At 37.7% G+C, this 27,653-nt stretch overlaps 1 protein-coding gene and 2 non-coding genes across 3 annotated transcripts in view; all 3 read right to left on the bottom strand.

Moving 5' to 3' along the window:
* Window positions 1-2,291: 2,291 nt before the first annotated feature.
* The window catches only part of LOC129242158 (protein Skeletor, isoforms B/C), a 167,672-nt gene continuing 142,310 nt past the window's right edge, over window positions 2,292-27,653 (bottom strand). The window contains exons 5-12 of the mRNA XM_054878723.1: window positions 11,680-11,898; window positions 11,418-11,618; window positions 10,564-10,888; window positions 8,736-8,950; window positions 8,071-8,342; window positions 7,799-7,929; window positions 7,574-7,737; window positions 2,292-3,124 (exon numbers count right to left, since the gene is read on the bottom strand). Coding sequence (XP_054734698.1) covers window positions 2,960-3,124; window positions 7,574-7,737; window positions 7,799-7,929; window positions 8,071-8,342; window positions 8,736-8,950; window positions 10,564-10,888; window positions 11,418-11,618; window positions 11,680-11,898 — 1,692 coding nt within the window. The 3' untranslated portion in view covers window positions 2,292-2,959. The remainder of the gene's footprint in view (window positions 3,125-7,573; window positions 7,738-7,798; window positions 7,930-8,070; window positions 8,343-8,735; window positions 8,951-10,563; window positions 10,889-11,417; window positions 11,619-11,679; window positions 11,899-27,653) is intronic.
* Window positions 15,121-15,286, bottom strand: LOC129236636 (U1 spliceosomal RNA). Its single transcript, XR_008581693.1, has one exon. It is a non-coding gene; the product is annotated as a U1 spliceosomal RNA (small nuclear RNA).
* LOC129236637 (U1 spliceosomal RNA) lies at window positions 17,855-18,015 on the bottom strand. Its single transcript, XR_008581694.1, has one exon. It is a non-coding gene; the product is annotated as a U1 spliceosomal RNA (small nuclear RNA).

Below are 27,653 nucleotides of genomic sequence, written 5' to 3'. Positions count from 1 at the left end.
AAAGAGCCGCATGTGGCTCGCTAGTCGCAGGTTGCCGACCCCCAGCTACAAAGTAGTAGTTTTTATTTTTGCACGGACTTCTCAAACGACCCCCGTATTCGCTTTCGAATGTAAGCTTAAATATAGTCTGTGTCAGAAGAAAAGAACCGGGTTTTTTCTTGTAACTTCAAGATATAATTCGTTCTGCTTTTTGCTGCGTAATAGTCCCACTCAAAGGCTACGACGCCAGTGCTAACTTGACGCCAGTGCTATTTGAAACTTTCCCGTAAACGCAACCAAACTAAAATGAGTGAGAAGTACGCGAAGCGTTTTGAGGCGGTATTTTTATGCACGCATTCGAAATTATCTTACGCCGTGGTTGCAAAAGTGATTAAAAAATCAAAAAAGTTTATTGGTATGTGAAATTAGCGATATAAGGTTTACAAAAATGTTGATGACTTTTTCGAGCGCGGCTTGAAGCGAGCGACGACAAAAAGCAGGATAAAGTGATCGTTCATCTATTTAAACGGGACCCTTCTTTGTGACTATACCAAGCACAATCAGTTCTTGCTGAAAAGGGAATAGATGTGAGTATCAACACCATCGAACGTCGACTGAAGGAAGCGAACATATCCCAAAGTCCCACATCATCAAAACCACTGCTCTGAGAAAAACCCATTTAGAAACAACGAAACAAGAAAAGTCACAGTATTGGACTGGCATTCCTAGTCCCTAGACGCCAACCCCATTGAAAATGTGTGGGAAATTATGAAAACGCATCAACTCGTGCGTCAAGTTCGCAAAATCTAGTCCTGTTTGTCGACGAGCTACGCAGAAAAGCATGACGAAGATGCCAGGCTATACTCGCCAACGATGGAGACTACACTGCGGACTCGTAGTATTGTTTTGTACATACTTTCATGTCAAAAAAACTTAAATATATGTATTTTATACTTCATGAATAATCGCGATTCCTTTTTTCTGACACAGACTGTATAACTCGAAAAAATGTTTTCTAAGTTTTCATTATCTGACTGCATTTACGGATTCAGGCACAATTTCTTTTTATATTTGTTTTTTTGTTTTTTTTTTTTGTTTTGTTTCTAGTTGAATGCCACAGGTCACAATCATTGTAAACTAGTGTTTCTCTTTAAAGGCTTAACATAGAAAATATTCTTATTAACTTTGTAGAATATTCAAATGTTCAACAATAATTTTTCCTTTTCGTTTTATGCACCTCAGTTAAATATACAATACAAGTAATGTAAAAAAATTCAGCTTGGTACTAGCGTTGGTTATTAATACTAGTAGTACAATATGTGTGTGTATGTGTGCATGTATGTTTGTATGTAGATCCATTTTTTTCTTCCTAAAAATACGTACATTTATTTTCAAGCAGCGCAATGCAAGTTTTTGAAACCGACACGCACAGCTTGATAAAGTTTTTTTTGTTTTTATTGTATATATGCATGTATGTGTGTGTAAATATGTGGTACCTATGTATGTGTGTAGAGTTAAAGTACATACATACATTAATTACCGTAAATTTAAATATTACATTTTCAGTTTTCTTTGAGTGAATTTTATTGTCTCACATTAACATTTTGTTTTTACTTTTGTTTTTGTTTCAGTTTTTTTTTTTCATATACATACATTTAATTGAACAATTTTTCTTTACATTCTCGCAATGGTACTTGCATTTATTTGATAATTTTGCAACTAGACTCCTTCATTATTGTCTTGCGTCAACTTTATTGTCTGCTTAAGTGCTAAAAAATTTTATTGTTTTTTTTGTTTTTGTAATAATTCATTGTACAATACATAATATTTATATAAAAAAAGTGCTCATTCTCCTATCGAACGCACATCCGCATATACATATAACATTTTGGTTTGCTTATTTTCCATTTTCCTTACACAAATAGGGCTACGACGTACAATAATGCGAAAAACCAGTAGACCAAAAATACAAAAAATTTTTAAGAAAAGAAACTATAAAGTAAATATACTTTATATTAAATGTTTATAGTATTTAAGTTGTTAAGTTTGAGTTTTCTTTTTTTTTTTTTGTTTTGATGTTTTACAAAATACAAAAAACCTTGCAGCTGCACACTGTTGCTGCTTTGTGCCGCTCATCACCAGTACCAAATTCTATATACGCCTATTTAATTTTTCTTTTTGATTTTGTTATCTTCTTCTTCTTCTTTGCCTGTAAGTACAATACTTGTGTGTAAGTATGTCGGTACACTCACTACAACGCACGCATTCGCTGAACATCCATCCAATGCATCCATGCACACGAAAATTCAATCGTTTTTGTTTTTGTTTTTGTTTTACCTATTTTTCTTGTTTCCTATATTTGTTGTCTTAAAATTATTGTCAAGATATGTTTTTAGATGATATTAGCCTGGTTGTTTGGTTTGCAAAACTTTCAGTTTGTTGAAACTTTTGAAGCGAGAATGCGAATGGGCAAAACAAAGCACGCAAAAATGGTTTGAATTTGTTATCAGGTGAGGTTTGTTTTCTTCTTAAGATGCCGTTAGTCTATTATTTTTAATTTTTTATTTTTGGATTTTGTATTTTTGTTCCTAGTAAATCAATTTCTAAACACCTAAAATGTTGGATTAACAATTCAAAAGCATTTCTTTAATTATTTTTCTATTTTTATATTTTTCTATTTTTTCCAATTTAAATCACTTTTGTTGCCTTGGCGTTGGTTTTAGTAGGGATATGCTTTATTTATTTATGACAATGTGGATTTTCAAAAGTCCCGATATGCGCTCTTCTTGGATATGCTTCTACTTTGAGAGATATGTTTTCGTACACGTAAATGGAATTCAAATTGCATAGTTTAATCGAATTTAAAATTTAATTACTATTCATTTTTTTCTCCTCATTTTGCGCATTTCGCTTGGCCCATGCAACATTTTTCGCTTGGCGTTTAAAAAATTTACAAATTTCTGTTTTAAATCGTCCACTATCAGGCATTTATGGACAAACTGAAAATATTTTGCGTCACAACCAGGCCAAAAAGTGCGGTAATTGTGTACACAAACGCGTTTGTGATGGTGAATTGTAGCGCAGCTGATGAGTCCTTGGCGTCGATTACGTGTATCTTCCAGCCAAGATTTTGATGCGTGAAACACTGAAAATTAAAAGAATTAATTAAATTTTTTTTTTTTGGTAAGTAAATAAGGCCCCTTCGAAGCCTTATATTATTGTTATTATTTATAGGGGATGTATACAATATAACTCTAACTTAATTAGCACACTGGTTACTAGCATCTTCAGTGCTTGAGGCCTTATAATAAATAAGTAATAAGAGGAAATGAGTATAACTGGAAAAGATGTATGTAATTTGTATGTCAGAAGTTGCTTTTGTTTAACCTTTGAAAGGCAGAATAGTCTAGGCGATGCCCTGCGGTAATGCTGTTAAAACTAATTTCAAATATCAGTAGGCGAAGGTTAGTGTTTAGCGCACTAGACAGTGCTTTTATACTGGCGCGGCCGAGCTTGATCTGGAAAAACGTTTCTGCATTTCATTTGACATTTTTCAATTTCAGACTAACTCAATTTGAACCATGGAAAGATACACAATCGAACAATGCGTTAAAGTTATTCAGGCTTATTATGAAAACGGGCGTTCAAATCAAAATGCATATCGCGCACTTCGTGAAGAAAATCATTTTCAGTGATGAGGCACATTTTCACCTCAGTGGATTCGTCAATAAGCAGAATTGCCGCATTTAGGCGATTGATAATCCAAGAGTGATTGCCGAAAAACTAATGCACCCACAAAGAGTGACTGTTTGGTGCGGTTTATAGGCCGGCGGTATCATTGGGCCGTATTTTTTCCAAAATTAGGCCGGTCAGGCAGTTACGCTATCGTGAGATGATAACGAACTTTTTATGGCCCGAATTAGAAGATATGAATGTGGACGATATGTGGCTTCAACAGGACGATGCCACTTGCCACACAGCTAACGAAACAATGGTTCTTTTGCGCGAAAAATTTGATGGCCGAATAATCTCACGTCGCGGCGATGTCAATTTGCCGCCAAGATCATGTGATTTGACACCGTTGGACTTCTTTCTTTGGGGTTATTTGAAAGAAAAGGTGTACGTCGATAAGCCGGCAACAATTCAAGAGCTAAAGAATGAGATAATTCGGCACATTAAAGACATAGAACCTCAATTAAGCTTCAGCGTCATCGAAAATTTGTACCATCGGATGGAGGTGTGCCGCAGAGGCCGCGGCGGCTATTTGGCCGATATTTTGCTCCATACGTTATTGAGCCATACCAATATTATCATAATAAAAAGAAATGACAATAATTTCCTGAAGAAATTGTATATGATTCAAAATCAACACCGGCCCTGGAAACTTAACCACCCTTTAGAACCGGCTGCCATGGAAATATTCAAAGTCTTACATCCGTGCGTGGTAGTCAAATTATTCGTACATACTCGATATTTTTTTATGAGGAGCTTTTTCATGGTAGAAATGCACTCGGAGGTTTGCCATTGCCTGCCGAGGGGCGACCGCTATTAGAAAAAACTTTTTCTTAATTCTTGATCGTTCACCGAGATTCGAACCGACGTTCTCTCTCTGAATTCCGAATAGTAGTCACGCACGAACCCATTCGGCCACGGCGGCCACTTTTAGTAAGAGGTATTTTTTAAGAGCTTGAGAACTTAAAATGATACAAAACTGAAATATTGTTGGAATAAATTTTTTTTAATTTTGTTTTGTTTATCTACTTTATTTAATTCTCTTTATTAAAACTGGTAGATAATTTCATTGGTCCATTCGATTAGTCCAATTTTTGACTACTTTTCAATAAAATCTGAACGTATGGCGTCAATGGTTGCTTGATTATTGCAATAAATCGATTGTTAAACGCGCTGTATAGCAAGTTGGGCCGTTTTGTTGGATTTAATGACTTGCTAGACCTTACTGAACAGAGATCACAGTTTGCCACTGTCAGCTGCCAAACCATTTTTATCGACATCGATAGTTCCCATCCAAGTAGAAAAACAACCGACGCAATTACGGAAATTAAATGAGAGAGGACTACAGGACTATAAGGTTGTTCAATAAGTTTTGACCTCACAGCTCTTATGACCTCATCATTTGTTGAAAAACGCTTTCCACGCATGTAGTTTTTTAGGTCTGGAGACAGATGGCAGTCCCTAGGAGCCAAATCTAGTCAATGCGGTGGATGCTCCGACATTTCGAACTTTAACTCAAGGATTTTAGCCATTGTCAAAATGTTCTGTGAAATTCTCGGTGCATTGTCCTGCTGAAAAATATTTTTTCTTTTGGAAAACAGAGTCTTCACGAATTCTTCCCTTCAGCTGCTCTAGAATGTTACATTAACATTCAGAATTTATTATTTTACCAGTTTGCAAGTAATCAACAAACAAAATTCCTTTCGCAGCTATTTTGCATCACTGATGCTAACACTAGGTTATCACCACTTTTTAGCCTCTTGTTTTGATTAAAAATCGTGGCGATAGAGCCATAGTGATAACTTGACGCTCAAAATCTACATTATCCTTTCGAAAACGCTCTAAATGCTGCTGAGAAAGTCGCATCCGAATGTGTTTTTTTATTCATTGTTAGCAAATGCGGCACCCATTGTGCACGCAGCTTTCTGAAACCCAATACTTCAGTCAGAATGATGTTTACACTCCCCAATGAAATGCCTAGGCCTTCTACTAAATCTCTTTGAGTCACTCGACGATTTGTATTTTTTCAAAAATTTCTAGTGTTATTGCTGTTTCTGGACGTTCTTGATGTGGGGACGTGGATCGCCTTCAGGGCTTGTACACTTTCAACACTCGTTCACAGATTTCCTTTACTTGGAAAAATAAAAATTCAATCACTGCACAATACTTGATTTTTTCCATTGTAAAAATGACATTGTGACGCGTCGATACTAAATGGCTTGTAAACAAAGAATCAATTTACAGTTTAAAATGAAACTTCACATACGTTCTAATGAAGAGTGTACCAACATGGCTTAACAAAAAACCCGCAAAACTTATTGAACAGCCTAGTAAGTGAATCCGCTTTAAGTCGGCCCCCGCTTCAACCTACTAACTTTCGCTTTGTCATGGCAGATGCCTTGAGTTCCTCACTTTAGAAGAATAAGTACTCTAAAACGTACTGAAATATGATACATAAATTGACCATGGATACTTATATAGGGTTATTCAATAGGTGCGCTTCAACTTTTTTCCGAGAGGGAGGGCGAACGACGCAATATTTTTTATTTTTCGCTTGTCATTTGTAAACTTCATTAGTATACATTTCATCATGGAACGCTACACACTATGAAAATAATCGTTCTGTTGCTGCTACTTTAAGAGCATTACGACCATTTTACGGTCCATTTAACAAGCCGTCCCGTTTTGGGGTTATGTGAAGTCATTGGTCTACAGTAACAAGTCGGCGACGATTTGTGAGCTCAGAGCCAATATTGAACGCGAAATTGCTGGAATTTCGGCCGATTTATGCAAAAGAGTGGTCGAAAATTGGGTTCAACGATTAGACTTCGTAAAACGTGCACGCGGTGGTCATGCAAAAGAAATCGAATTTCATACTTAAATGTATATGTTCAAACTCGATAATAAAAAAAAATGAGTTAAAAAAGTCAAACCGTTTGTGTTTTATTCAAAAAAGTTCAAAAGTTGAAGCGCTCTTACTGAAAAATCCTATATTTGTGAGCAATCTCATAAACTTCCACTAATTTTAATTTTTCTCCTGTCGGGGAGATGAATACATTTCAAAGCACTCTATTTGTTTTGTCCAGCTTAAGGTCTGATTATTCGCACTTCTCACAACTTCGCATAAATTTTAAACTGTCGGACAAATGATTATTTTTAGAAATTTTGGCTTTTATATATTATTTATACCAGACTTCTACCTACCTGCCATGTTATACAAAGTCTGAATAATCAGACCTTTACGCTAGATTAAAGAGGCGTATTTTTTAGTCAGATATTTTAAGATGAATCCATGGTGAAAATATTTTAAAGTCGGGCTCTTTAACAGAGCGTTATACAGCTCTGAGAGATTTTCACAGAATTAGCTGATTGGCTGATGTCACTTGTGGTGTGTATACAAAAAAACTGAGATTTTGTTGGTGGAAAAAAATCAACCAATTGGTGCTGTCTGCACAACGACTGATTGGACAAGTGTGTGAATACATGTGAAATGATCGTGACGTTACAGCCGAAGTTCCCTCACAAGCTTTTTTTCACCATAATTAAAGAGCAAACTTTGAAATCTATCATCCCTTTTTTCCTATCCATACTTTTAATTTTTCATAACTTCATCGTGGTACAAAATGTACAAAGGGCATCTACGCTTCAGTGCTGGTGCCTTCCTTAATGATTTTTTGGCCTACTCAAATCCAATCCAATTAAAGTTTTTTTGTTCACATGCAAAGTAAACATCTTTCTGACATGCCAAACTTTTCCTTTGAAAAACATTTTGTGCCAAAAATTTTTTACAAGTAACAGCATTTCCGATAATTCACTGAGCTGAAAATAACTTCCTCATCGCTTATACTTTTTATTTCCTCACCTGATAATACAACAGATCCGGCGCATCCAATGGTACTGTCCAATTCATATAGCCCGGCTCACCCTCTTCACACTCCAGCATTACGGTCTTCATATACTCCTCAAAGGTTTCGATCTCGGCTGAACGATCAACAGTGCGATGCACCCATTCACAGTAGCGACCAACTGGAAAGACGAAGTTTAATTGATTTCAATTTTTCTTTTTATTGTAAGAAATCTCACTTACCCGCTGTCGGTATTGGATTACCATCCTCATCGAACTCCACACCAGCATAAGTCTTTTGTTTGCTTAATTCAAGACCAGTCTTTTGTCCTAGACCACCTTCCGGTGAGTCGGTAATGTAGAATGGATGGTATCTGTATAAGAAAAGAGATTGTAGAGGTATGAAAATGCGATTTAAATTATTATATTGAACACTCTGCTAAGATTTTGAAGTGAGGCTACTTTTTAAATAATTTCAAGTGCTTGCCCGCGCCATCTGCATCGAGCACTCTTACCTGGCTGGTTGTGCGGGGTTATCACCGCCCTCGATATGGAACTCATAAGTTTTTCCACGCTGTACCGTTATCTCTGGTATCAGTTGATCGTTCAAGTACCAAGAAATACCCCAAGACGGGATGCCAGTAATTGGCGTATAACCACGCTTGCCGCCCGTGGGACCAATACGTGCCGTAAACACAGTCGCGTTATCGATTTTGCGTGTGGGCCAAGGTGTTGGACCGCTCTCGTCTTTAAGACTGTACAGTGAATTCTTACAAGAGTGATCGTTCTTGGGTGGCAGAGAAAAAATAATTAGATAAATGCGATGAATTATACGATTTTCTGATAAAGATGGGTCGAAATGGAATTAAGCGAGCTGTGTGTGAACCATTAACGAAATTCGAAAAATGATTTCTTTTCAAAGGACCCTGCAGCGTTCATGCTGATCAAATCGCACGACCTTGATGTCCCATTCACGTTACCTCCACGAAACGTAACCGTACCTTTAATCACGCATACTAAAGTCTTACTATTTGCATGAACTTCCGGGGACATGAGTAGCCAAATAATAAATATTACATTTCACAGAGGCTGTCAAGCAACATGGCCATCACAGCATTTCAACATCGACCCATCCTTATTAGAAAACTCTAAATGAGTCAAATATCGTTCCACTACTTACCCGCGATGAGAAATTAATGCGCACGTCGTCGACGGTGTGGTCGGTACCGGTGTGTGAATGCGCATTCGCCTCCTTGCGACTGTTCAACGGGCCGATCGCAGCGATCACAGAAACCTCACGCTCGATCGGTATAGCAAAATCATAAACTGGTTCATTGGTTTGTATCAGACGCTTATAGCGAATGCTGGTCACGCCATTCTTACGATCGCCGCTCACTGCGAAAAAAGTTGATATGAATTTAATTTTGAAATTAACTAAATTAATTTGTTCAATAAGTTTTGCGATTAAATGATAGAGTGCGTTGCTTCTAGCCTATTTTTTTTATTATGTTGGTACACTCTTCATATGGAACTACATATGTGAAGTTTAATTTCCATCTCTCAATTCATTCTTTGTTTACAAGCCATTTAGTATCGACGTGTCGTAGTATTTTCTACAATGGAAAAAATCAAGTATCGTGCAGTGATTTTTATTTTTGGATAGTCTAAAGTGTATTAGGCGGATATTCCATCAATTGGTGCAGTAGAAAGATGGGTTGTTCAATTTAAACGTGGTCCTACAAGCTTTGAAGACGATCCACGTCGAGGACATTCAACTGCAAAAATCGTAGAAAAAATACAGGATATCGTATTGAAAAATCGTCGGGTGACTGAAAGGCAATTGATGAATTTTAAGAGATCCGCAAGAGGAAGAGTATGAACTTTATCCATACTCAGTATATCGCAACCGAATATCCTAAGTCTGATTCTGAAAAATGCGGACAGCTACAGAGATGCTCTGCAGTGTCGTCATTCTCAAGACAGGATAGGCATATCGGGCTGTCTACGTCCCCCATGGTAGCCATATGCTGACCATAGACGTTGAGCCCTGTGATTACACCCACCAGTACTCTCAGGTCCTTTCTGCTGAGTTTTTGGAGAAAGGTCGCTGTTTTCCTGTTTGGTTCTTTCACAAAGCCCTTGGCTACTCTGCACGAGTTCAACTCAGACCAACGACCTCTGTGGGTAGACCTCATGAAGTCTTCAATCCATTGTTGAATCGATGCGGAATTGACACCTAGAAAGGGTTCAGGGCCTAGTGGCATACTTGGAGAGCCTTCATTTGCCACTTCATCAGATAACTCGTTCCTAAAAATGGAGCAAAAACTCATTCGAATGCGACTTTCTCAGCAAGACTTAGAGCGTTTTCGAAAGGATAAAGTGTACTCGGTCCCTATGAATGAGACTTGGGTTCATCACCATGATCGTAAATCAAAATAAGAAGCTAAAGAGTGGTGTAAACCTGGTTCTGAAGCAAGTTCGCGCTTAAAATCGCCCAAGAAGGTGTTAGCACAAGTTTTGTGGGATGCGACAGGAATTTTGCTTGTGGATTACTTGCAAACTGGTAAAACAAAAAAATTTGAATATTATTGTAATCTTTTAGACCAGCTGAACGCAAAATTTCGTGGGGAAAGACCCGGTTTGCAAAAGAAAAAAATCTCTTTCATCAGGACAATGCACCGAGCATTTCAAAAGAGCATTTTGACAATGGCTAAAATCCATGAATTAAGGTTCAAATTGTCGGAGCATCTGATATATATCTGTATCTGAATTGATACAGTATCACCATATTTTGCCCTCAGCGACTTCCATCTGTTTCCATTAGTTTGCAGCCTTTCAGTTTTTCATTTCAGAGACGGAATCCATAACTTGAAATCTCGTTGGAACAAGGGTATTGAGGTTAAGAGTGAGTATACTGAATAATAAACTGTATTTCAAACCATAAAATTGTGTTTTTCTTATCGAACCGCAAAACTCATTGAACAACCTAGTATCTTAGGTTTACGCACAAACGACAACATCATTGCGTCCACCGATGCGTTCGTCGGGACAGGCGCCATGTTGACCATCGCATTGCGACAAATCGGAAATGAAGTAGTCTTCGGCGCGGAAAACGCGTGCGGTGGTATCGTAGAAAGCAACAACCACATCGGATTGCGACATTTGAGCGCGTCCATTTGCGCCGGATAGACCAAAAGCCATGTACTGATCCTCGCCAATACGTCCGAATAGCTCGATTTGTATGTATTCACCTTGCAACTCCCATTTGACTTGCAACTTGTTGGGTATGATTTCACGGCAGTTGGCGTAAACGGGGCGTGGCGTTGTGGTGGTCTGAAAGAGTGGAAGAAGCAATGAGAGTTGCATTTATTAATACGTTTGTGTGTATGTATGTGTTATGCTGATTTTTCTATTGTAACATACGTATGTATGCATGTATGCATGTGTGTGTGTGTGTGTGTGTATGTATATGTATTACAGGTCGTATGAATGAACTACAAACGCTTTGGTAGTCTAAACTAATACTTACAGGTGTATACCACCATGGAGGCTAATGCGTACGAAAGATAAGAATTATAATGTTTAATGAGTTTTGTGCTTTTTTGTTGTTGCATGACGATTATTAGTTTACAGCGCGCATAAAATGTATTCGATAAATGCATGAGAAATGAATTAACTGAAAGGAAGGGCATTCGGTGGGGTCAACTAAATATGTTTGTACATATGTACGTATGTATGTATGCAACTACAATTTACGCCACTTATGCGCTTTCAAATGTACAAAACTGTAGGAGGGCAGACAGTAACTAAAAATACACAAATCATATCTAAATAAGTGCAATAAATCAAATAGACAAATTACCGTTATTTTAGTTTGACCCAACGCTGGTGGCACATCCAAATCTTTGGGTATGAAAACGTGTCCAAAATTATGTCTATACTCCACACACCAAACCGATAGCCAATCGATGTCGTATACGGTCAACGAGCCGGGTAGCTGGATTTCGATATCTTCGCCTTGATAACCACGCAGGGGCTCAAGTGAGCCGACTTCATTGGGTACCTGTAGCGATGTTGGATGAATTCAAAGCATCATCTGTTCAAGATTATGAATAACAACTTACCTTGACACCCATAATGTTGGGTTCGCTGCCATTGCCCACCCAGAAATAGGCATCTGGACCGGCGCCATCGTAGTGCAGATTTGGTATGTAGAAAGTTTTGGCATCCAGAACGCTTATGTTGCTTGAACGTAGGCCGTGCGCTAAACGCTTGAACTCCGGTAGCACGCGGGGCTTCGGAACATCGAGATTAGGTGGGATGAAGACTTCACCAAAATCAACCTGTAATGGAAGATAGAAAGTGATCAGAAATATAAATAGTAAATAAAAGAGGGTTTTTCAAAAGACGCGTCTAGATGTTTCTTCAAAATAAAATATATGCAATTTTAAATTATTACCAACATACCAGTAGAGTGTTTCAAGGCAATAGCAGATAATATCGCACGGAAATTGCATAACTTGTTTGGGCAAGTGTGGAATAAAGAAAATATTCGGACAGATTGGAAGGAAGTAGTACTAGCTAAAATTCCAAAAAAGTGTAATAAAAAGAAATGCTTCAATTGGAGAGGAAGATTTTCCTAAAAATTCGAATGGGTGGAATTCGGCCAGTATTCTGCCAAGGCAAACATGCACTCATCATATAAGTACCATTAGAACACTGATCGACGAGGGTAAAACGAAGTATATGCTGTCTACAACGCTGAACACACAGCGTGTAGGAACGCACGTCATTGCGGGCAACTATACCTTCGAAGTTGTGCCAGAATTTATTTATCTTGGCACCGCCGTTAACAGCAACAACGATATCAGCCTGGAGATCAAACGGAGAATCACTCTTGCTAATAGGTGTTACTGTGGGCTAAGTAAGCAATTGAGTAGTCGAGCCCTCTCTCGCATGACCAAACTGACACTTTACAAGACGCTCATCACACCAGTGTTGCTTTATGGCGCAGAGGCATTGGTAGTGTCACAAAGCGATGCAGCCGCTCTTGGGGTGTTCGAGAGAAAAGTTCTTCGTAAGATCTTCGGTCCTGTGCGCGTTGGCGAAGACTACCGTTCAAGAATGAACCACGAGCAACGCATCGCCATCCAACGCCTGCGTTGGCTAGGGCATGTCGTGCGTATGGATGAAGAAGCTTCAGCAAAGAAGGTGTTTGAGGGCGAAGTCCAAGGGAGCCGACGCAGAGGAAGACCATTGCTCCGGTGGAAAGACCAGGTGGAGGAAACCCTATGCTCGCTTGGTGTACAGAGTTGGAGAAGGCGCGCGCGGAGCAGAGCTAGTGAGGTCGGCCGTAACTCGGTAACGGGTTGTTATGGCCACCTAAGTAAGTAAGTAAGTAAGAACATTGATCAAACTGTCAGTTGAACTAATTGCGAGCCTGTACATAACTTTTATAGATTTTGAATCAAACACAGATATCCCGGCCCGCGGAAGAATGTGGGAAAGTGGGTCTCAACATCAACATCAATAAAACTAAACCCATGCGAATCAACGTCAACAATGACGCTCAATTTAATATTAGCGGCAAAGTAGTAGAAGACGTTACGCAATTTGAGTACCTTGGGAGTATTGTTACTTCTGAGGGGGGTACCGCCATTCACATAACCAACCGGTTAAAAAAGGGAGATGTGGCTTGCTTCTAAATATTAAAATAAAAATGTGTAGAGCTTCCGTCGAAACAGTGCTGTTTTATGGCTCCGAAGCTTGGTTTCTATCGCACATAAGTTGCAAACCTCTATTAACAGAGAGAAATTTTAAAATTATGGTGACCGAGAACAATTTCAACGAGCAGCTATTGTCTTTAACACAACAACAACTAATTGAAAGCAAAATATGATGGCTGGACTGGCCACACCTTACGCAAAGTTGTGAGCGAAATAGCACATGCCGACCTGGATTGGAACACCCAAAGAAGAAGAAATAGCGGTCGACAGAAAACAATGTGGAGAAGGACAATCAACAGGGAGACGAGCAAATCATTCAGCGAACTAATAACTTTAGCACGCTACAGAAATTGTTGGAACTCTTTTGTGACTAGACTAAGTTTCTAAATCTATACCATAAAGGTGAATGTCTGTACGTTGTCCGCGCATCAGTACGAAACGACAACATCAAATGACGTAAACATTTTTATACATTCATATTTTCAACCAATGAAGGTTACAGGCATGTTTTTATGATGGAATTCCCTTCCCACAGCCCCCAGGCCGCGCCACCACTCTCATTCGTCACTAATAATCGAATATTTGCTTAAATTTAATCTAAAAAATCTTAGTTTTTCCTATTTTCCACTATTTATAGCACACTCTAGACTTCATAATCCGCATAAGCTGTTCAAATATGACCCAAATGCAAAGTTCAAAAACGGTTTGAGATAGAAAATTAATAAAAAATAATTTTGCTTGATATTTTTCTGATTGGTTGTTTTGATTTTATTCAACGAGGCATAGCAACAGATCTCGGGTATTGTAATATTATGGTTATTAATAAAAAATTATTTTCTATGAAATTATTGTTTGTAATTCTTTTATATAAATATCCTAAATCCCTCAAAACTACTCCTACGCGAGCGGGGCCGCGGGTTAAAGCTAGTATGTTCATATTTTTTGCACATGTCAATAATAATAATAAAAATAACTGCTATAATTAAATAAAATAAATAAGCATTTATATGTGAAAAGTGCCCTCCTTTAACCTTTAAATTGTCGACTAATCAAACGATTATTTCCACCAAAACCATCATGAATTTTGCAATATGCTATTCTCAAAGATCGAGGACATTTTTATTACAAGGTTCAATAATTTTAACGCGTTTTTCTATCGTGCAAAATTGTACATCTCCCTACTTGACAAATCGCACTTGTTACGTTAAAGCGTAACAACTCAAAATCTGAAAAATTTCAGTAGAGACGAAAAACTGTTTCCGTAAATATTAATAATATATTACAAAGAAAAAAATATGTAATTGCACGAAAATATCATTAAAAACAATATAACGGTTATTTCATTCTTATTTGTTAAGTAGTTGCGCTAAAATAACAAATTTTTGAGTTGTTACTATTTTCCTGAAATTTTTTTATCCACTTAGTGGTGTTGTTTTCAGTTGTCTCTGTTTAACTGAAAAAATAACACGTAACTTAAACAAACCGTTTGGTTGTAAACAGGCACAATTCAAAATGTTACACTTTATGTGACACAAATTTGTTCAAACACTTGGAGACAACTAAAAATGTAACTCTTTAGTTGAGACAAAAGAAGTCATTCTGAACACAAAGAGAGAGTCATAACGGGGTTTTTAACGAAAGACTAGACAAACCACTAAACGATTTTTACAGTGGGTAGAGATGACCACTGTACATTGTTTTCTTGCAAAAAACTAAATATTGGAAATTTTGAGTTGTTACGCTTTAACGTAACAAGTGCGAAATATCAAAGGTGACCTTAGTAACACACCTAGGCGTTTTTTTTTAAACACCCTTTATATCTTTCAATATATTCAAAATGTCGGGACGGCGCGTACGCTCTTCCCGGCTACCAAAAATTACACGGACGAGTTATTCACATTAGGAATAATCGCAGAGGTCAACCCAATCGAATGTGCAATGATCAAGTCTCGCTCCGAAGGAACCGCCTTCATGATCACGGTTCACCTCTACGCCAGGTAAGTATGCTTAACTTCGCTCAAAGCAGAGTACTTAAATCAGATCACTCACAAAGTGGTTGAGAATTATTAACAGAAGGATGCGTATGTATTCAACGATGAACGAAAAGGATATTCTAACAAATACTCTCACAAGCATGTTCGTGTATACATACACATTCACAATTGTCTACTGCTGTGTATGAGATCATACAACAGGGGTAGGCTAAATGAAACAAAATTTGCTGCAGTTTTACGTTTCACAATGCAGATTCAATATGCAAATATTAAAAAAAATCAAGCGTATTTACGGAGATCACTTATCACGATATAATTTATCACGAATTGTAACTCTTACAGATCTACAAGACTTTTATTATTTTATTGCGATTTTCGAGCGAAGTTGAATTCATTGTCACATTTCTAAAAAGAGTTCATTTAAAAAATGATAGTTATCATAAATGTTGATTTTCATAAAAGTAGATTTTGCTTCTATTGAAAAACAAAGTTCTTGTTGAAACACCGACGAAAATGGAGCGGAAGTAAATGTAAGACTTCAGAGTTTCAAAAATCATTGCGAAACAAATCGTTTGACGGTAGACTCACGAACTTTCTCATAACTCTTCAAAGAAAGAACTACCTATCGGGCTACAGTCTGTTGGCAATAGGGTGTTAATTTTGTTTAGAAAGCGTTTTGATCGCATAACTCGATGTTTCCGTGTTTGCTCCGACATGCACAGTCTTCTGCGCATAAAGTAGGACTTATACCGCAGAACTTTATAGACAACTCGACGGATAAGACCCTCAGATACATTAAGCTCCCTCGCAAGGTCCCTCGTTGAGTTTAAAGAGCCTTCGTCAACGATCGCTTGCATTTGTTGAAAAAAAAACCATTGTCCGCGAGTGGGCCAAAATACCTGCAAGTCACATTCGGGCAGCTTGCGATTCGTGTCTAAACCGTCTCAATGGCATAGTCAAGGCAAAAGGAGGTCATATATAGCAAAAGTAAATTGATTCTTAATTTTGATTTATTTTCACATATTTTTTACTTTGAATTGGATAAAAGTAATTTTCCAAACTAAATTTGTGACCTTTTGAATTGGTTACACTTTGAGCGCCAGACCCTCTACTCTAGTACAACGAATAAAGATTTAGCAGTTCCGACGACCAGGTCACGTTGTTCAATTGCACAAAAACGCTCCAGCTTTTTCGTTGCGCTACTTGCTGATGCTTGCAGAAGAAGACGAAGGGCTTTCGTGAGAAAGGTCAGATATGAAATAGAAAGACTTGACTTCATTGGGTGTGCTCAATTGGCTCCGGTTAGTACGAGAAAGAAACGAAATAAGCTGAGCCAAAAGTGCTTAAGTAGCTATCACGAAAATAAAGACGAGGAGAGAGATGTAATCCAATCGAAGCGTTTGAACTTTAACTGTAAACAGAGTCATTCGTAAGTATAATATTCTTAAAGTGCTTAATCAAGTTAGAACTAATGCCAATCGGACTAATTTTTGATTACTCGACCCCAAAAACTGTCATAATAAAAAAAGAGTAATAAATCAAATGGCAGAAATACACTCGGAGGGTTGCCATTGCCTGCCGGTGGGCGACTGCTATTAGAAAAACCTTTTTCTATCATTTTGCTGTTTCATGCACGGAGATTCAAACCTACTCACTCCCGAATGGTAGTCACGCACCAATCCATTCGGCTACGGCGGCCATTATAGACATGGCCACATCACTTATTATATTTCAACTATGAAAAAGAATGGTGATCTAGTGGCCGACATCCTCCATTATGGCAAGAATGTGACTGACAGCTGAGTCATCACCATAAATTCCTAGAGCTTCAGTGTGAAACATAGTGCCTCAAAGAATTTCTTTCATTCGGGTCTGCTTTGCGCCAATCTCTTAACTTCATTCCAGCTAAGCTGCATGGCGTGAGCTTCTGACTCCAGCAGTCGTCTAAAGGTATTCGCTGGTTTTCCACGTCTGGGACTTCCTTGGGGTTTCCAGTCAATGTCGGCCCTTGTTAAGTCCCCATTTTCTCTGCGTAGAACATGGCCAATCCAGCCCCATTTTCTCTTTCGGATCTCTAAAAGTATTGGCTTCAGCTGGGTTTTGGCTTATAAGTAGCATTCAAGATAATATTTGGCCAGAAGGCATCTGTTTACAATTCTTACTCAGAATTCGGGAAAACGCCGTACCCAGTTCACAAGAAGGATATTACCATGCAATCTATGCCTACTTCTCTCGAGAATCAGTTTTCGTGACACCTTCTTTCTTAGCACTAAACCCCATCTTACATGAACTGATTGAAACTTGTAGTATTTCTTTAGACCAGGTATTTCTACTTCTACTTCTCACATCTATCACACGTCAAATCTTGAAAAAGTAACATCTCTTCGTCGACATTAAAGAGATTTCATACGGGACTAAAAGGAGTTACCTACATACCTCTCTAATCAACATGATATTATATTTTTCTGTTTATATACGGTCGAAGTGCAAGTGCAAACTTCATAAAGAATCTAATGTAGTCAAACAAATCCAGGAACCTTGTTTAAAATATTTCTGATTTTTTTCAATGCATTCGAAATGTCGGGACGGCGCGTACGCTCTTCCCGGCTACCAAAAACTACACGCACGAGTTATTCGCATTAGAAACAATCGCAGAGGTCAACTCAATCGAATGTGCAATGATGAAGTCTCGCTCCGGAGGAACCGCCTTTGTGATCACGGTTTTGTTTTTTTTTATTTTTTGTCGGGACAACTAGCAAGTGCAGCACTCAGACATTAATTAAGTCCATTGTACTACACTTGGATTCCCTTTTAATTTGCTTTCAATCTACCCGATCTCCGAAGAAATCTGAGTAGATCTTGTGGTGCCAAGGAGCCAAGGTGGTCGCTTCTTAACACATCAGTGCCAAGAGCCTCAAACCTGATTCGAGCGAAGGTGGGGCAGACGCACAGGAAGTGGTCCGCCGTCTCATCCTCCTCCTCTTCACAAGCTGGGCAGAGTACACTGTCTGAGATGCCCAACCTTTCCATGTGCTTCGCCCATAGAAAGTGGCCCGTCATCAGTCGAATCAGCTGTCTGCACTCCCTTCTGCCTAATGACAGAAGGGTTTGCGACAGTCGATCGGACATGACAGGTAACATCAGTTTAGTCCATCTGCAGCCTCTCTCAGCCTGCCAAGCTCGCTTGTGGGTTGTAGTTACCCATTTGCTAACCGTGGCTTTGATGGCCGCAGAAGTGGATGGCGAAACGGGCTCTGGGCCCGGTTAACTTCTACGCCAAAGCAAAGCACTTCAGTCGGATCACTCACAAAGTGGTTGGGAATTACTAACAGAAGGATGCGAAGGCAATCAACAATGAACGAAAAGGATATTCTTAAAAATACTAATATAACATAAGCATGCACGTGAGTAACACGCACACTCATAATTTTCTACTTCTGTCAGGGAAAGGGGTAGATTACACGAAAAAAAATGAACAAGAAAACCTGTTTACGAAACATGAAACAACCATCTCCGCTGCTGTTTTTCTTTGTAAGCTGTTACTATTTGCCTACCTTGCATCTTCCTGATTGTCTACTGGCAGTGGCTGTGTTAACATCAATGGCATCTTGACCATCTGTTTACCGAATAATTGTCACTCAATTATTATGCGGCAGCGAGCAGTAAAAGTGAAAGTGCGCAATTGTAAAAATTAATTTGGTAAAGAGAAATTCGATTATTTATAAAAAGTAAAAGCAATCATTTGACTCAGTTTCTCCAAAAAGAAACAGATTATTATCGCCACTGTTACCGCAATTTCTATAGCCACAATATACGAGGGGGGTCAGTAAGTACCCGTAAATACACCAGTTTTTACCAATATTTTTTTTTCCACGTATTCCCCTGTTAGAGAGATACGCTTCTCCCTACGCTCCAGCCATTTTTTAACCCATCCAAAAAAATAGGATTTGTCGAACTCTCCAAAATATGGCTCTATTTCGCTTATGACTTCCTCGTTTCGACTAAATTTTTTTTTCGCGAGCCATTTCTTCATGTTCTTCATTTCTTCAATAAAAGTCGAAGAGATCGAGTGCAAACGGGGAGTGCGGCAGCAATTTAAAATGCAATTCATACGGTTTGACGGCGACATCTCCGGATGAATGTGCTGGTGCGTTATCGTAGCAAAACTGTGCCTACTTTTTCGCCAAATGCCGCCGTTTCTCCTTACATTTTTTGAGAAAGCGGTGCAATATTCATCATTACACACCAGAAACTAAGCAACAATCAAGGCATTGGATTTCTCGGCGTGAATCTGCTCAAAAGAAGGCGAAGATAGTCCCATGGGCCGGAAAGGTCATGGCAACTATTTTTTGGAAAAAGGAAGCACGATCACTGGATAATACTACAATACAATATTGAACCGCTTTCTCAAAAAATGTAATGATGAATCACACCAGAAACTAAGCAACAATCAAGGCATTGGATTTCTGGGCGTGAATCTGCTCAAAAGAAGGCGAAGATAGTCCCAGGTTTCATCAACAGTGACAACTCGACGCAAAAATTCCTTCAGATCTCGTTTAAATGGCTCCTAACACTGCTTCGAAGTTAACAGCCGCATCCGCTTGTTGTTGCTTATGAGCAATCGCGGCACCCGTCGGGCCGACAATTTTTTTATCGCCAACTTATCATGTAAAATATTGATTACCGTTCCGGTTGACACACCTATAGCCTTTGTTACTTCGCGCATTTTTGTTCGTCGAAATGTGTTTTACCGTCATTTGATAAATGGCAGCACACGATGCTAAAACCAACTTCCCTCAGGAACGCCCTCGGTCATCAAACACGAGTACTTGTTGAACCGTCCTCGTACTTATTTAATTTCACTATAAAGAGTAAGCTGTTTGCTGTTCTTTAATCGGAAATTGTTTAACTGGCGGTTAGGTAAACCAGGTACGCACTCAGTGAAACTCAGACGTGTAAGATTTAGCTGAGAAATCTTCCTAATTTCTGTAGTATTTGATAATTGAAGTAGAGACGGGATGAGAGCTACAGTATTCATTGGGCTTACTTCACAAATTAAAAATTATTTAAAAAACTTCAAAGTACCGCTATGAGGCTACTAATGCAGGCCCTCTGATATATGTACATATTTCTCTACAGGGCTAAGTTTGTATGTATCGGGTGTTTTTTCAGCTGCATGAGAACTATCGATATTGATGAGATTGGTTTGACAGCTTGGAATGGCAAACTGTGTTTCTTGGATCTTGGCCTACGTGCCTCTGGTGCAAGAATTGAAGCCAAATGATCATCGTCTGCGCCGCATTTTTGCTGATTGGGCTAATTTTGATTTATTATTCAGATTTATGGGAACAAGTAGTCACAAATCAGACTGATCGAATGGACCATGTAACTCGTAGCCGCGGCGAACTTACACATATGACCGACTTGATATTCAAAAGAATAAATGCCATGCAATTTTAAATGCCACGTGATAGATTTATGTTTTTCTTCTGTGCTGGTCTAATAGTGGTATATAATGGAAGTAGCTTAACATTTCTGTCTATGTTTGGTCTATCTCTTTTAGGTGAAAAATCCCAAACGTGGAATTTACAATCATCTAAAGAAGTTTTATACAACATTTTATAAGGTAGATTTTTCAGGATTGTATATTTCTCATCCATTGTATTTGCAGCCGAGGAACATATGACGTTTAACGCTTCTGGTTGTTGACTCTTCTAATGATTTCGTTGAAAGAAAATCCATCCACAGCATTCGTTTTATTGAAAATATATTTCTTCTCTACATTTTTCCATCAATTCATAATAATGCGCTGGATTGTATAAGTAATTTACTTTTTTATCAACCCAAAATCACGGTCATTCAGTGGAAAGGAATAACTCGATAACAAAATTTTGTTTCAATATTATTATTTGAGCACTGAGCAATTTTCATCCATGTCAAAGCCACTTTAATGCTACGATTTTGACCTGAACAGGCATCGTTAAGGGGTAGGGGTAGTCAGAATTTTTTAAAAGTTGGATTTTTCGTAGTTTGCATTTTCTTAAAGTGTAATATCTTAAAAATATTGTGTAAAAATTTGAAGCGAATCCGTCAAATACCTTTCGAGTTATTCAACAATTAACGAAGGGCGCTCGGGCAAATCGGCAATAGATAACAAAATTTAAGATGCGTTTTTCTTAAAACTATGTTTTTCGAACTTGTGATCAATGTAACTTGTAGGGTCACAAAATCGAAATTTTTTTTCTTCACTCATCTTATAGTAAATCATTTCAAGAATGTTGTGTCAAAATTTTAAGTGGATCGGAGCAGAACTCTCAAAGTTATAGCCTTTGTAGGCACTCTACCTCGAATGCGGAGCATCGATAATTTTTCAGAGTCATTTTTTCAAACGCGTTTTTCCCGAAACGACTTCTTAAAAGTCGGTGCCAATCACAACTTCGAAACTATTCAACCGATTCTTTTCAAATTTGGCACACGTTTTATAAATCAAAAATACCTCCCCCCTCCCACTGTTTTTTTTTTATTTTTTTTTTTAAGGTTGTTTTTCACTTACAAATATGGCGAAATTTTTCGCCAAAAATGCTCGTTTTACGTTTTTTTGCCACCAAAACTACAAAAATTAAAAAAAAAAAAAATTTTATTAATGGGGGGGGGGGGGGGGGGAGGATTACGTCATACTTTAACTGAAAAATTCGACTTTTTTAGTTTCAGATGATTCTACGACGAATGCCGATTGGCACCGCAGAGCACCTCTCGAAAAACATATCTCCAAAAAAACTCTGTCATGGGCTTATTTGTCAATATTTTATTATTAATATTTTTTAAAAACTTATTGAAAAGATGTACAATAACATGCAACTGATTTTATTAAAGTATCTTAAGCCATATTTCTGTAAAAAATTAAAAAAAAAGTGTTTTTTTTTAGCGCTAAACCCTACCACCCCCTTAAAAACTGCTTGGTAGATTTCAATCAAATTTATACTGCTTTTGAAAAACATAAAAACCTCGTGCCTGATCGAAAGATTTTTTTTTTTAATTTCGATTTTTTTTCAACAATTAATTGTCGGTTTTTTCTCGAAAATCTAAAAAATATTTCCGGAGGCCGCCATATTGTTAATTTTGAAAAAAAAGGTTCGATCAGGCACAAGATTATCTATTAATAAAACTATTAGGTGCACAACTAAGTTCTCGCTGTTTGTCAATAGATGCCGCCAGCAGTGTTTGCTAATCGATTCTAACATAACCTAAACATCATAAACCAAGATTAGACATATGGTATACAAGTTGCTTCGACACATTAGAGATTTTGTTTTGGTATCATATACTTTTGGTTTTGTGAAGATGTCTGATTTTGTGCCGAATAATCGTCATTTGTGTGAAGTGTTGATTGTCCTCTTCGATTCAAAAAACAAAAATCGGCATCTGAAGCGCATCGAGAGCTACAAAAAGTTTATGGAGATGCTGCTTCAAGAGAAACAACGTGCCGAGATTGGTTCCGTCGCTTCAAAGACGGTGATTTTAATGTGGACGACCGTCCGCGTGAAGGAAGGCCAAAAACCTTCAAAGACGCTGAATTGGAGCCTGGAGGCATTGCTCAATGAGGATCCGTGTCAGACGCAAGAAGAAACAGAGGACTTGGCTTCCTTATGAGTTCAAACCAAGGGATGTTGAACGTCGTTTTTTCGCCTGTGAACAACTGCTCCAGCGGCGAAAAAGGAAGGGTTTTCTCCGTCTATTAAAACCAAGCGAAACCATCACTGGGGATCGGTATCGTCTCCAATTGATGCGATTGAACCAAACACTGCCTGAAAAGCGGCCGCAATACGCGGAGAGGCATGAGAAAGTGATTCTACAGTATGACAACGCTCGGCCTCTCGTTGCCAAACCCGTTAAAACCTACCTGGAAGCACTGCAATGGGAAATCCTGCTCCATCCGCCATATTCTCCAGATATTGCGCCGACCAATTATCACCTGTTCCGGTGGATGGCACATGGTCTAGCTGACCACCAGTTTCATTCATGTGAAGACATCAAAATATGGCTTGATCCGTGGATAGCCTCAAAAGATGAATAGGCTATAAGAGATCTACCAGAAAGATGGGAAAAAGTAGTAGCCAGCGATGGGCAATACTTTCAATGATTCATTTTTTCAGAATCAAGTTGTATATTCATCAAAAAAACAGCGAGAACCTAATTGCGCACCCAATAATTTCTCTTGTCCGATTGATTTTAGATGAATATCCAAGGACTTGTGGTGATCACGGCAAGGGACTTCAGGAGAAACAGGTTCTACACAAACACCGATAACCTTTACAATTATTATTTTTTTTTTTGTTGAAATTTTGCTAAAGTCAAGTCGAAACATGATGTATTAACGCTATGTTTTTATTTTTGTAAAATACTATAAAGCATTTGACTAGAAAAAAAAAGATTGAAAATCATAATTTTTTCGGGCCTCTGACTACCCCTAACCATTTAGATAGATTCATGCGCCATTTTTAAGTTATGTTTGTATAATTTCTTAAAATTTTTGTCTTTGACCACTTTGATAATTACCGCTAAATGAATTTCATATAAAGTTGAAATTTCAACCACCAACAAAAATGACATTTAATAAATTTAGGTTAAAATAATGTGGTGCGAAACGATTGATAAATATTTTTTTTTAATTTTGACTTAGGCCACTTTCATAATTGTGGGCACAAATTAATTATGCGTTTATTTGCATATTTTTTACTTAAACAAAAGTAATATTTTAAGCAGCATTTATGAAACTATTTATATAAAATTGGTTTATTTAAAATATATGAATCTCTAAGTACCAGTCTTTAATCAGTAGGTAGAAGTATTTTTCTTTTTTTTGCTGTGTCTTTAAATGGTCATTGATAAATGCATAAATGCACAAAATAAATCAATCAGTCAAATACAAGGAAGGCAAGTTGTTGCATCATTTTAAAAACAAAGAGCAACATGCTCCATTGTTTTTGTTCTTTTTTCCAACAATTCCAGGTTTATTAAAATCACAGTGATCCCAGAAAAGCATCCTGCTTTAATCGTAAAACTGACGGAAAATGCATTTAAGTCGATGAAGATATAAAAATGCAAATTTTTAGTGAAAATAATTATACCATTTACATATTTGCATACAGACAAACGAAATTATAGCCGAAAATTCTCATTTGTTTTATGTACATACACCCACTTTTGCACACACACACACAGGCACTCACATATGCACCAGCAATATAGCATAAACGTATGCACAAATAAAACAACTGTATGGATATTTATATTCACATAAGATTAATTATATGCTTAAACTTTATGTATATATACAACTTGTTCTTGTTTTTATTGTCAATATGCAGGTATATGTATGTATGTACCTATTTACAAGCATAAATCACATGCCCCTTAAAATAGGTATGTAGAGCCATGCAGCTACATCAGCTTCACACAGAGCAAATGCGGAGAAATGTGCGCGCGCATATACATATATGCATGCATGCGTGTTATGCGATACAACTTTATTTCTCCAACTTCCCCAGCTGTGGTGGAAATGCAGTGAAATAATATCCCCATGCCGCAGTGTGGTAGTGAATGTATGGGCAAGCATTTGCATTAGGAACTAACGAGTCTCTATTTTGTTTCGCAACTCAACTATTAATGAAGGAAGACCTTTTAACTATTCTCATTGCTAAATACCGGAGCTCTCGATTTTGTGCGCATATTTTCGAACAGCCTGGGCGTATGAGCAACGAGTACCTGCATAGCGGTTCGATGCTCATTATTTGAAAATTTTTGAGCATGAGATCGAGCATATCGAGTTTTTTTGAGACATTTGAGCAAAGCTTGTTTTGATTATTTTAACTTGTTTGACAGCACTCTTTTTTTAAGTTTTACAAATTTTTCATACATATATCATTTTTCATATTCGTTGGAAAGCTAAAGAAATGCATTTAACGGTTAATTATTATACAAATATATATTTTTCACCAATTCGAAACATAAAACGAAACTCGAGCGAAGTTAGATCTATTCGCACTGCTCGATACCCTGCTAGACACTTGCTAGGTTAGCAGGCCTATGCTCTGCAAAATGCTTGTTATCTGCTGTTGCATCAGCACTTCTCCAGTTACTTGCCAGTTCTTGACATTAACAGTTCTTGGCATTTTAGCAGCATTTTGACTCTGTTATGTATAACAGTCGGAACCTTTGGAACCTAGTTTGTGCACGTACACTAACTTAGTGAAATATATATAAAGTAATTCAGTATTAATAAAACATAGCACAAATTATTCAATACATTTAATATAAAAAACTAAAATTGGAAATATCTTGAGTACTCAAAAATTAAATGGTCAAAACTAAAGCACCCTTCTCGTACCATCCATATAATATTCCTTTTCTGTAATCTATCCGGATGTAGTCCAATCCCCCAAAAATCTAATTTAATACAATATTTACGTTTATTATTTAGTATAGGGTTTTCCAAACAGAGGTGTTATTTTAATATTCAAAGAAAATTCCTATTTTTAATATAAATGATCGGATGTTTATTTCATTATAAAGAGGAAGGTATGCCATTAATAGTGGAAAATAACATGAGGCAAATGACCACCACGGCCACGTTTACAGGACAATATCATTTTCATGAAATTTTCCATAACCAAATGTCCTCGATAGCCTCACGAATTCCATCTTTGAGGTCTTGAATCGGCCCTGAGCTGTTGGTGTAGACCTTCTCCTTCACGTGGCTCCAAAGAAAACAGTCGGAACCTTTGAAACATACTTTATGTATGTACACTTAGTGAAATATATATAAAAAGTAATTCAGTATCAGCGGCCGATGTAGCCGAACGGGTTGGTGCGTGACTACCAATCGGAATTCAGAGAGAACGTTGGTTCGAGTCTCGGTGAAAAACCAAAATGAAAAAAAAGTGTTTTCTAATAGCGGTCGCCCCTCGACAGCCAATGGCAAACCTCCGAGTGTATTTCTGCCATGAAATATCTACCAATCGGATTGCGATTGAGAGATTGAGCGACCCAATCTAAGACGTATATATCATTTCGCTGTAACCACGTTTTTCAGTGCCTATAGATTTGTTTATGATATCCTTGTTATCCTGGTAGAACTTGCATTTTAATGGCATTTCTTCCTAAATATACGGCAACATTACGTATATTAAATTTTTTATATAGAAACCGAACAGAGGGTGTAATCGCTATTCGGTGAATAGAACCGATACCTTGCCCAGAGAAGCTTTCTTAGATCAAAAATTCCCCCTGCCATTACGACACAATATCGAGAACTTAATCGTTGTGGTTTTCTCCTTCTTACTCGCCTTATACCGTCTGAATAAAATATTCATGTTTGGAATCATGGAAGAACAACACTCTCTCCCATTTCTGAACTGACCTGCTAAGACGGGATTTGGCCAAATCAAGTCTTGGTCTCTTGTTTTTGGGCGAAATAAATGGCTTTCTCGCTGGTCGTCAACTGAATCGTCTGGCCTCACTGCTCGTCGTAATGGTCTTAGCACTAACTGGCAAATTTAATTCACTTTTTATTTGATTAGAAGAAACTGTAGGGTCACTTTGAATTCCTCTTTTTACTAGGAAGTCATCTTGCCTTGAAGTTTTTCGTTGCTTCCTTCTTTAAACTACCAGTTCATTGAAATTGTTTAATAAGTCAAGTAAAATCACACTCCAGTTGGCCATATACTTAGCTGTTTTAATATGAAATATAGGGCTCTTGGTGGAAATAACTATTCACTTATTCAACTAGTTTTAAAAGTTTTTAATAGTCTTAAATTGGAGTATTTAAAAAAAAAGTTTTTTTGCTGACTGGAAGTTTAAATTAGTTTGGGGCACAATTATGGCCTTACTAATGCCCGAATTCTGTAAGCAGTCTCAAGTCACTAATTGAGACTTTTCGTGGTGAAATTTGATTTTGAGACTAGTTGCAATACAGTAAGCAATCTCACGTCATTAGTCTCAAAAAAAAAAGTCACTAATTAATGCCTTGGCAATCGTAGAAAACAGTCAACATCACCTTCACTTTACTTTTTGATCATAGGGTATAAATAAATTATAAAACCTGTATGGTTCAATGGCGCGCATTATGGATTTGCGCTATTTATTAAGTATTATAAATATACTTCAACGACTCCGGAATAAAATCTTTCGAGATATTCTCAACTCACCTTGGTTCGTTCGCAATAAGGATATTTCACGTGACTTCAAGGTCTCTACGATCGCTGCAGATATTAAAAAACGAGCAGAAGTCCCTCAGCCTTCAAAGGCACATGAATGAGGAAGCTAGCAAACTTCCCAATACCTCGGGCCTAACCCGTTGACTCCAGACAAATTTTCTAG

Source organism: Anastrepha obliqua, chromosome 1, assembly GCF_027943255.1.
Source record: "Anastrepha obliqua isolate idAnaObli1 chromosome 1, idAnaObli1_1.0, whole genome shotgun sequence".
In the NCBI taxonomy this organism is placed as follows: domain Eukaryota; kingdom Metazoa; phylum Arthropoda; class Insecta; order Diptera; family Tephritidae; genus Anastrepha; species Anastrepha obliqua.
Note: the sequence above shows the minus strand (reverse complement) of the source record. Positions and strands in the feature narration are given on the sequence as shown.